Below are 12,253 nucleotides of genomic sequence, written 5' to 3'. Positions count from 1 at the left end.
TAATCAATACTGCAGACTGTATTCTTCAACCTTCATCAGTAGGTGCTTTAAGTCATCCTCACTTTCAGCAAGCAATTCACTTATGTAGGTACACTATATTCAAGAGCAAGTTTCAGAGTCTTTTTGGACATCTTTTTTCTTTCTTTCTTTCTTTTCTCTTTTTTAGTGATCTTTTGCTTTCTGCATGTATGATGTTCTTGATGTTATACCACAACTGGTCTGGTCTTCAGCCATTATGCTGAGTGCACCAAATCTATTCTTGAAATGGTCTCTAAATTCAGGTAAGATATACTCAAAGTTCCCTTTGGCTCTTGTGGACATCTTTTAATTTTCTTCTATTTCAATTTATACTCACATATGAGCAATTGATGGTCTGTTCTGCAATTGACCCTTGGCCTTGTTCTGAATGATGATATTGAGCTTCTCCATCATCTCTTTCCACAGATGTATTTGATTTGTTTCCAGCAAGGTCCACACGTATTATCCATGTGTATAGTCACCATTCATGTTGTTGAATAAGGGTATTTCAATGAAGAAGTTGTTGGTCTTGCAAAATACTGTCATGTAATTTCTGGCATCATTTCTATCACCAAGGCTGTATTTTCCATTTACCAGTCCTTCTTCTTTCTTTCCAACTTTGGCATTCTAATCATCAATAATTACCAATGCATCTTAATTGCATATTAGGTCAATTTAACAGAAGTTAGTAAAAATCTTCAATTTACTCATCTTTGACTTTAGTGGTTGGTGCATAAATTTGAATAATAATCACATCAACTGGTCTTCTTTGTAGGGGTATGGATATTATCCTATTAGTGACAGTATTGTGCTTCAGGATAGATTTTGAAATGTCCTTTTAGGCAATGAAAGTTATGCCATACCCTTCAATTTGTCATTCCCAGCATAGTAGACCATAAGATTGTTCAATTCAAAATGGACAAAGCAGTTCATTTAATCTCACTAATGCCCAGGATAGGAGTTTTGGTGGCATAGTGGTTAAGGCACTCTTCTGCTATCCAAAAGATCAGCAGTTTGAGCCCATCAGCCACTCCATAGGAGAAAGAGGAGGCAGCCTGCTTCTGTAAAGATTTATAACCTTGGAAACAATATGAGACAGTTCTATTCTGGCCTATAGGGTCACTAGGAGTTGTGACTGATTCAATGACTATGTGTTTATTTTGGGGATTTAATGTCTAGGTTATTGATATTCATGTGTTCCATTTTGACAGCTTCCAATTTTCCTAGATTCATACTTCATTCATTCCACTTTCTGAGTATTAATGGATGTTTTCAGCTGTTTCTTCTCATTTTGAATTATACCATTTCAGCAAATGAAGATCCTGAATGCTTTACTCCTTCCATGTCATTAAGGTTGACTCTGTGTTAATGCTTCCTCATTTGTACTTTATGTGCCTTTTAACCTGAAGGGCTCATCTTTCAGCACTATATCAGACAATGTTTTGCTGCTATTCATATGGTTTTTACAGGCTAGGTTTTTTTTTTTTTTTTTTTTTTTTCCTCCTTTCAAGAAGTATATTGCCCAGTCTTTCTTTCTAGTCTTTGTTAGTCTGGAAGCTCTGTTGTAACCTGTCCACCATAGGTGACCCTGCTGGTATTTGAAATACCAGTAGCATAGCTTCCAGCATCACAGCAACATGCAAGTCACCATAGTATGACAAAGTGTCAGAGTGGTAGAAGAGGACTAGAATTAAAGTAAGTTGATACATATTGTCTAATGAAAAGATTCTATATATTTGGAGGAAAGATGTGGATGAGTAAATTTTCTGAGGGAATTTTTTTTAAGAAGCAACACAAGCCATCTCTGAGCTTCCTGCTAAAGTAGTAAATATAGCCGTATCTTCACTTTGCAGGATCATCTATTTAGAATCCTTCCATTATTCTATAACAACATATAATGTTACATCCTATTCAGTAATGTCATTACCTCCTGGTTTAGGATAGTCAGGATGTCATGCTTCCATGGCACTCTACCCACACATCCACAGACCTTACATGACATAGGTCCAAGAGACTTCTCCAATAGACAAAGCAGTTAGTTCAAAGTTTGAGTGTTGCAAGGTAACTATGATGACAAAGGAAGTGATCTGATACCTAGAAGGCCATCAAGCCTCAAATCCTGTGAGCACTACTCAGTTCTCAGGCTGGCAATGCTCTAAGTAGGCTTAGAACAGTGATGCACAGCCAACTTCTTGAATCTTGGGTTTCACTGTATATATCATAATTTTAAATATATACAGAAACACCTTTAAAAGACTGTGATAAGAACAACATAGTTCTTATTTTTTGGAGGACTTAAAAAGCAGGATCCCTTGGAAAATGGGTATAACAGTTTCTGGTCTGCTTACACACTGCATCTTGCTCACCATGGGGTAGGAGCTCTTAGTAAAAACCCACCTGTGTGCTCAGCCAGAAGTTAGCACTGTCAGGGCATTAGCAGGCTCTGAAGCTGGACAACCCTGGTTTGAATTCTGCCTCTGTAGTTCACTGGCACGTCACCTTGTGTAAGTCATTTCCTCATTTCTATAATGCAGATAATACTACTACTCACCTCAGAGAGTTGATGTGGAAAGCTCTTGAGTTCAAATACTTAGAGCCAAGCTTGATACACAGTTGACAGACAACAGTATAACTATTTTTACTATAACTATTGTAATATCATCATGGAGGAATTTTCCACAAGGAATCAAATTATCTGAAAACATGGACAAGGAGAAAAGAGTTCTTTAAAATATTTCATGTGAAATTTTTTCCTTCTCTAGGAGCATTGTTCTCACTTTGATGTAAAACATATTGAAATGTTGTTGTTGTTGTTATGTGCCGTTGAGTCGGCCCCGACTCATAGCGACCCCTCCTTCGGTTGCGAGGCAGTATCACTACAGAAGTAGATTGCCCAACCTTCCTTCCAAGGAATGGCTGGTTTGTTTGAACCTCCAGCCTTCTGGTTAGCCGTCAAGTGCCTTAGGCACTATGCTAGTAGAGAATTCTTGTGAAAATGTAAAGCTTTCTGATAAAATCTCACTTTCATTCATTCATTCAATAAACATGCTTCATACCTACAGTACACAAAGCACTGTACTAAATCTTATAGACTATGAAAATACGAATCACTGTTCCTATCCATAATATCTTTGCAGTGTAGTATGGGAAATAATATATTTGCATAAATTTCTATACTAAGGACTAGAAAGTATAAAAGGGAAGAAAAATTAAAACAGGAGGGGGAGAAAGTACTCTCACGATCAAGGAACAAGCCCCTAAAAAGATAGTGTCTGAGACAGACTTTTAAAGATAAGTGTGATTCAGAAAAGCAGAGCTAGTAGATTAGGGAGGGGCATGATAGACCAAGGTAATAGACCAAGAATGGCAAGTATGCAGGAAAACAAGGCCCATGCCTGTGGTAGTTAAGTTTGTGTGTCAACTTGGCTGGGCCTGGTTGAGTGGCTGGGCAGCTGGATGCAGTTATTCCCCATGGTAAGATTGGTAATTAACTCCATGGTGGAATGTAGTAGAGTAGCTGAGTAGCTGCTTTAGGGATGTAGTCTGCTTCCTGTATATAAGAAGCAGCTTTGGGAATGATCTCTAGCTTATGGCATGCTTGTCCTGCATGTAGCCATGTCGTTGTTCAGCAGCCTGCCATGCTCTGCCGACTTTGGGACTTTCAGTAGACTTGAATTAATGGCCTGCCATGTGATTTGGTAACATCAAGACTATGCCATTTTATTTGTCACCCTTGGACTTGTTAGCTTCAGCAGCCAGTAGCTGCCTGAGTGAAGAGATGCCTCTAGCTTCAGTGGGCCAGGAGCAAGAGGCAGGGCTGAAGCCCAAGTTTGAGGGACTTTTACACAGCTACTAGACCTTGGCAACAACAACACACTAGACCCTAGCACTTTGAGCTCAGACTTCTAGCCTCCCAAACTATAAGAGAATAAACTCCTGTTTGTTTAAACCATCCCATTTGTTGTATATTTCTGTCAGAGCAGCACTAGGTAACCAGAACACATGCCTGAAGACAGAATTGTTTAGAGTAAAAAGACTGGGTGTGTACTAGTCTGGGCAGGTAGATTAGTGACAGAATCTGACTCTGCGACTATAGGCTTAAATACAATTGTGCTCTCTTCTCTAATTCCACCCTGTGTTCAGCCTTTGTAGCAACATGACATCAATGAAGTCTTCCTTAAGGCTAAAGATGTTTTTTTTAAAAAATCTCTAATATTATCCTTTGCATGATATGTTTATTATGAGAAAGCAACAAGTTCTAAAGTTTTCTTCATGATTATTTTGTTTCTTTTAGTTCTCAGGGGCTCTGGTATATGGTGGGAGAAACCAAACCACAACCAAACTTACTCCCATTGAGTCAGATCCAACTCACAGTGACCCATCCTTGGGTTTCCCAGGCAGTATCATCACAGAAGTAGATTGCCCAACCTTCCTTCCAAGGAGTGGATGGTGGGTTTGAACTGCCAGCCTTCTGGTTAGCAGTCAAATGCCTTAGACCCTATGCCACCAAGCCAATGTTATATTCCTTCTGCCAATATTTGGTACATATCAATGTGATGAGTGTAGTCTTAGTCCTGAAACACCCCCTATGTGAATACATAGACTGCCTATGAGAGGAGTAAATTGGGAAGCATCTGACAGTGAAAGGCTGACATGTGTAAACAGAGTTAGTACGGGAATGAGAGCAGAATGGTTGGGTGCGTCTGTTTGAGTTGACAGCCTCTCCCTAACTCTTACATTAAACACCCAACTAACCTGCAATAGCCCTCCTAGGAGTTAATCTCAGTGCAATTTCCAGCATTTCAAAAGTGTCAAACAGAAAGCGGCACTCCCCTGGAAGGGGAGGTCTTTAGTTCAATTTTATGAGACTAACTCCAACCACAAAACAATATAAGTGCCCAAAGGTAGACTAGATTTTATAAATTACTGACTCTATTAGGCCATGTAAATAATAATGAATATATAACAAGCTGGCACAGAGCTTTTTTTTTTTAAAAAAAAAAAAAAGGATTCTTCAAAATTTCTGGCAACTTGAAGTGTTGGCAGAAAGGCTGTTTTGAATAAGGTAAACCTTGGTCTGCCAGGAAAAATGATTTCAGTCTCTAGAAAGCTATTTTATGCATACACTTCATTAAACAATAGAGTTTATGTTAATGGTTCCTCTGATTTTCCCCTGTTGTAAACTCAACTAGTCTAAGAACGCTTTGTACCAGTCCCTGTGTCACAGGGTTTCTGAAACTGTTGTCTCTGACTGCTTGGATCACCTCAAGGAGATTTAAATGCAGATTCTTATGCAACACCTCAGAACTACTGAATGAGGCTCCATTGGGGCAGGGTCCTGGAATCTGAACTATAAAGGAAAAACTATTTTTATTGTCATTACCAAGAAGCAAGAATGGCCTAGATTTTTCTTATATTTTTCTTCCAGCTCTCATTTTCCCAAACTAACTACTCAAGATAGAATTGATAGTGGACTTACATATTCTTCTCAGTAGGCATGTTCCCAGATGAATGATGTCATCCAAAGAGTCAAAAACTTAATCCAATGCCTTCATCAACAAGTTATGAACTGCCAAGGGATCAGTTGAGGGTGGAATTTATTCAGAAGATAATTACAAACCAAACTTCTTTAAATACCCAACTGTTATTTACTTTTCTTTCTTTTAAAATTTACCATTTTTTCTCCCTATTCATCTTGTGCAGCTTTTCTTTTCTTCTAAATGTCCCCAGATAATGAATAATAATATTGTCTGTGTATGACAATAAAAGATTATGACAATGCCACTTTTATAAAACATGTCTTCCAAAATAGTTTTGTGTCTGGCTTATAAACCTCACATCTCCACAACCCATTTAGTTTTATATTACTTAAGTACAAATAAAGTTATATTTTGGATACAAATGATTTCTCTATTTTCTAAATGTTTTCTGTGATCTTAATTTACAACTATTTGCAAAATATATATGTGTTATACTTTATCATCTATGTTATATATTAACTATTTTTTATAACTTATTGATATCTGTTCTGTGAAAGAAACTGATGTAAAATTTACATCACAATTAATGGCAGGGCTGTGTGGTTGAATACAAAGAGATGGACCCTAGATTTAGAAGACCTGGGTTCAAGTCCCAGTTTATTATCTGTGTGATGCTGGGAAACTCATATGTTTCTGGGTCTCAGCTAATAAAATACAATTGAAAATAATTATTTCATAGGGAATTTTTAAGGATTAAATTAAATACAGAATATTTTGATTACTAACTAACACATTTGTGAATGCCTAAATGTGCTAATTCAAAAATGGTTGCAGTAATACTGACAGAGAATTTCAGAAATGCAAGCTGGATTCAAAAGAGGTTGTAGAACGAGGGATATCACTGCTGATGTCAGATGGATTTTGGCTGAACACAAAGAATACCAGAGAAATGTTTACTTGTGTTTTATTGACTACACAAAACTATTTGATTGTGTAGATCATAACAAATTATGGATAATATTGAGAAGAAGGGGAATTCCAGAACAATTAATTATACTCATGAGGAACCTGTATATAGACCAGGAGGCTGTCGTTTGTTCAGAACAAGGGGATATTGCATGATTTAAAATCAAGAAGGGAGTGTGTCAGGGTTGTATCCTTTCACCATAATTACTCAATCTGTATGCTGAGCAAATAAAATAGTGAGAAGCTGGACTATATGAAGAAGAACGTGGCATCAGGATTGGAAGAAGAGTCAATAACAACCTGTGATACACTGATGACAAAACCTTGCTTGCTGAAAGTGAAGATGATTTGAAGCATTTACTGATGAAGATCAAAGACTACAGTCTGCAGTACGTATTACACCTCAATATAAAGAAAACAAAACTCCTCACAACTGGACCAATAAGCAGCATCATAATAAATGGAGAAAAGATTGAAGTTGTCAAGGACTTCATATTACTTGGTTCTACAATCAACACCTTCCTTCCGAGGAGCGGCTGGTGGGTTTGAACCGCCACTCCTCAGAAGGAAGGTTGGGCAATCTACTTCTGTAGTGATACCACCTCGGAAACCCAAGGAGGGGTTGCTATGAGTTGGGGCCAACTTGACGGCACATAACAACAACAACACAATCAACACCAACAGAAACAACAGTTAAGATAACAGATGACGTACAGCACTGGGCAAATCAGCTGCAAAAGACCTCTTTCAACTTCTGAAGAGCAAAAATATCACGTTGAAGAATATAGTGTGCCTAACACAAGCCATGGTATTTTTAATCGCCTCATATGCATGTGAGAGCTGGACAATGAAAAACACAAAACATCAACTCTTCTTCAGAAGAAGAGTTGATGTTTTTGTGTTGTGGTGTTGTGGAAGAATGCTGAAAGTACCATGGGCTGCTAAAAGAACTAACAAGTCTGTCCTGGAAGAAGTGCAGCCGGAATGCTACTTGGACGCAAGAATGGCCAAACTTCATCTCACCTGGTTTGGTCATGTTATAAGAAGGGACCATTTCCGGGAGAAGGATATCATGCTTGGTAAAGTGGAGGGTCAAAGAATAAGGGGAAGGCCCTCTACAAGATGGATTGACACAGTGGCTACAACGATGGGCTAAGGTATATAGCAAGGATCGTGGAGCTGGCCCAGGAACAGGCAGTGTTTCCTTCTGCTGTGCATGGTGTCGCTATGAGTCCGAGACGACTCGAGGGCACCTAACAACAGCAAGAACAATAGTGCTCAGACCTCAACAAGATGGGTTGAAGCTACCACATATGGACTCAAGTATAGGAAGGATTGTGAGGATGGCACAGGGTCCAGCAGCTTGGCAGTGTTTGCTTCTCTAGTACGCAGGGTCTCTGCGAGTCAAAATCAACTTCACGGCACCTAGTAACAATAGTGCTAAAGAAGGCTTTCTTCCCTGAAAAGCCCTCCCGTTTAGTTTTATTTGGTTATTGCCCCTGCTTAACCAATTTAAGAAAATTGTTTCCAAGTTCAGATCATCCAGTATTCGCATTCAGAGAACACTCTTGCCACCCAGTGGTCACTAGGGGATATTGCAAGTGAGTTCTACGTGTGACAAACCAGCATGATGAAGCTGAGGCAGGCAATTAACACTGGGGACACCACCAGCCTACTCTCTTTCTCCCTGATTTACCCAAGAGCATCCAATCAACAAGAACAATTTAAAAATCTTTGTCTTCTAAATCGCTAACATCTCCTCCCTATGTTTCACAGCCAAACCCCTGCAGAGAAAGCTGAGGCCTTCAGTGCCAGGGTGGCAGTAGGAAACTAACAGTAATTAATTATCAAAATATTCCCTTCATTTTATATTTGTTTAATCTTTATAACTCTGTGACTAGCATAGCAATACCTTTATTTTGTAGGTTACGAAACAGAGGCTCAAATTATAGTTCAGCAAGTTTTCTAAGGTTGCCCAGTGTGTGAACAGCAAGATAGGCTTCAACCTGGGGCTGTGTGTGTCTTGAGCCACATTTCTCTTCATCACCCCAGACGCCTCCTTTTTTTTTGGTCCCATCTCTATTACATAACTTTCTGCTTCTCTTTCTATGGAGTTTTAGGATGGTATTTTGTATTACAGACAACTACTTCCAGCACATGTGAGTCACTTGGGGAGATTTTTTGAAATATGAATACCTAGGTGTTCTCCAGAACAGATGAAACCAACACTCTGGGGGAGGAGGCGCAGCAAGTATAATTTGTATTCTTCAAGTGATTCTGTTGCAGTGTTTGGGGTTGAAAAGCACTTTTCAATAATTGTATGGCTCATCATTTTTTTCTATTCCTTTTTAATATTAATCAGGAGTGTAATCTTACTATGAAATATCTCACTGACATATAGTTTCTCTCTTGTAATTACAGGTAGATGAGATATTTATAGGTTCGGCCTTGAGCAAGCATTATATCAAGAACCAAGTGGTCAGACTGACGTATGTATGTTTGGGCAAAGTACAGTCATGAGTCTGGAGGGACAAGGAGCAAAGGAGTCAGGGGACATACATTTTTTCTGTGCCTGTTGGTAGATTCTTGGTTGGAGTTTTGCATAAACATTATCTCTATAAACGTCTTGAAATATAAGGCTGATCACTGTTTTGTAAATGAGAAACTAAGACTTGGGAAGGAACAAGGAAGTGATTTATTCAAAATTCCCCAAGGGAAAATGTCCCCAAGTGAGAGAACCAGGATTAAAATGCCCATAGGCTGATTGTAAGACCCAGGACATACCAAAACTCTAAGCCTTGGGAAAACTCAACAGTTTATCATTCATGTATACCAAATTATATCAGATATGTCAGTTTGAAAAATATTAAGGGAATTGACTACAAAATGAGACCATAAATTTTACCTGTAATAAGGCTGTAGTGGGAGGTGGTATGTTCAAATTAAAAAAAGAAGAAGAAGAAGTGTTTCTATTATAATAATGTTTTGTAATATTGTGTTTTTGTTTAATAGAGGGGAAGGAAGACGGATACCAGATTAGAAATTGCCAGGAGGTTTAAATTATGCTATTTTGAGAATTATATAAGAGAACATACACTTAATAGGCACAGACCCAAGCTCATCAACTTAATGAAAAAAATATTATATATATATAGATATAGATATAGATATAGATAGATATAGATATATATATGTATAATACATACATGTAGGAATGAGTTCAGGAGAGTACTGAATGTATTTGTTGCACCTTTCTCTTGTGCATCCTAGTCCAGAGAAAGATGGTGTGAAAGTAGATATCATTATGGTGTTCCAGTTCTCCTCTACTGAGCAAAGAGTAAGAAGAGAGAAGAAAATCCTTAACATATTAAATCGGAACATAAGGAACACAAGAGCCCTGCCAATAAATACCTCATCAGTAGAACTTAATGGTAAGTGCCTTATATGTGATATAACGTACTTTATTAAGTTCATTTTATGACTAAAAGTGACTTGCTATTGTTTCCACTTCAGATGATGTTGCTGTTGTGTCATCAAGTCGGTCTGATTCAAAGAGACCCTATATACAACAGAACAAAACATTGCCCAGTCCTGTGCCATCCTCACAGTTGTTGCTGTTTGAGCCCATTGTTGCAACCACTATGTCAATCCATCTCATTAAGGGTCTTCTTTTTCACTGACCCTCTGCTTTACCAAGCAGGATGCTCTTCTTCAGGGACTGGTACCTCCTGATAACATGACCAAAATATGAGAGGTGAAGTCTCACCGTCCTTACTTCTAGTGAGCATTCTGGCTGTACTTCTTGCAAGACAGCGTTGTTCATTCTTTTGGCAGTCCATGGTACATACTCTTCACTACACCATAATTCAAAGGCATCAGTTCTTCTTTGGTCTTCCTTATTTGTTGTCCAGCTTTTGCATGCATATGATGTGATTGAAAATACAATGGCTTGGGTCAGGTACACTTTAGTCTTCAAAGTGATATCATTGCCTTTTTAACACTTTAAAGAGCTCTTTTGCAACACATTTGCCCAATGTAATACATACTTCGATTTCTTGACTACTGCTTCCTTAGGCATTGATTGCAGATCCAAGTAAAATGAAATCCTTGAGAACTTCAATCTTTTCTCCATTTATCATGACGTTGCTTATTGGTACAGTTGTGAAAAGTTTACTTTATGTTGTGTTGTAACCCACATTGAAGTTTGTAGCCTTTGAGCTTCATCAATAAAGGCTTCAAGATCTCTTCACTTTTTGCAGGCAAGGTTGTGTCATTTCTATATCACAGATTGTTAGTAAGTCTTCCTCCAGTCATGATATTGCACTCTTCTTCATATAGTTCAGCTTCTCAGATTACCTGCTCAGCATAAAGATTGAATAAGTAGGTGAAAATATAAAGTCCTGATGCACACCTTTTCTAATTTTAAACCATACAGTATCCTCATATTCTGTTCTTACAGTATTAAAAATTCTATGGGCAAAATATTGAATGATTCAGGAAACAACAAAAGAAAATGCTGATATTCAACCATTTCAGAATGTAGCATATGATCAAGAACCAATGGTATTGAAGGAAGAAGTCCAAGCTGCACTAAAGACATTGGCAAAAAAAACAAGGCTCCAGGAAGTGAAGGAATATCAGATGAAATGTTTCAACAAACAGATGCAATGTTGAAGGTGCTCACTCATCTATGCCACCAAATTTGGAAGACAGCCACCTGCCCCCAAACTGCAAGAGATCCATATGTGTGCCCACTCCAAAGAAAAGTTATCCCACAGAACGCAGAAGTTATTGAACAATGCCACAAATACCACACATAAGTAAAATTTTGCTGGAGGTAATTCAAAATGATTGCAGCAGTGCTTTGACAGGGAACTGCCAGAAATTCAAGTCAGATTCAGAAGAGCATGTGAAATGAGGTGTATCATTTCTAATGTCACATGGATCTTGTTTGAAATCAGGTAATACTAGAAGATGTTTACCTGTGTTTTATTGACTATGCAAAGGCATTCGACTATGTGGATCATAACTAATCATTAATAACATTGTGAAGAATGGGAATTCTGCTCCAAATAATAGTTAGAACTTAGCTGGAAGGAATTTTTATGTTAAAAAACTGACATTTCAAGCTTTAATATTCTCTGATGAAAGCATGTCTAAAGTTAACCATCAAGTGGTTTTACCTGCAGTAATTGAATGGTGCTTTTGCAAAATAAAGGCAAATCTTTACCATCAACAGAGGTTAATCTGGCCCAGCCACTTCCTCTGTGACTAAGCAGGTAGAAACACTGGGAGTTTAGCAACAAATGCATTTCTGGGTGGTACCATCCTCAAACAGAAACTCACGTGTTGCCTTTTAAAAAATACCAATAGTTTCTGTATATACACTGATGTTATAAAGACTTGGTTAACTTTTCCCCCACAAACATTTGGATAATATATTAACTTTGGAGCCATTAAAGCCATCTTATAAAAAGGTTTTTAAAATCACTAATCTAGCAAAAAAAAAAATTACTGGAACCACTTACACATAGTTCCACTTTTTTTCTTCACTTGTACCTCATTATATCAGTATCATTTCTCTAAAAAGACTTTAATCAACTCCATTCTCTATGCCCTTTATATGCAATAGCTAATTTAATTCCTATATTGCTGCTAAGTAAGCAAATTCCCTTTAATAGATATGAAAGGGGGACAAAGAAAGAATTTAATAAGTAAAAGGAGCTAAAATTTAAACATAGATCTCACTCCAAAACTACTTTACTACCATTTCTCCAAATGTGTTCCTG

General features: G+C 37.9%; 1 protein-coding gene across 1 annotated transcript in view; it reads left to right on the top strand.

Annotated features, from left to right (window-relative positions):
* TMPRSS11A (transmembrane serine protease 11A) overlaps positions 1–12,253 on the top strand; it is a 68,902-nt gene that overhangs the window by 30,271 nt on the left and 26,378 nt on the right. The window contains exons 4-5 of the mRNA XM_042781215.1: positions 8,886–8,953; positions 9,735–9,895. Of these exons, the coding sequence (XP_042637149.1) occupies positions 8,886–8,953; positions 9,735–9,895 (229 nt within the window). The remainder of the gene's footprint in view (positions 1–8,885; positions 8,954–9,734; positions 9,896–12,253) is intronic.

The sequence above is a fragment of the Orycteropus afer genome, unplaced genomic scaffold (assembly GCF_000298275.1).
Source record: "Orycteropus afer afer isolate SDZICR_OR568_19922 unplaced genomic scaffold, OryAfe1.0 scaffold00098, whole genome shotgun sequence".
Classification (NCBI taxonomy): Eukaryota; Metazoa; Chordata; class Mammalia; order Tubulidentata; family Orycteropodidae; genus Orycteropus; species Orycteropus afer.
This window is presented reverse-complemented; position numbering and strand designations above follow the sequence as displayed.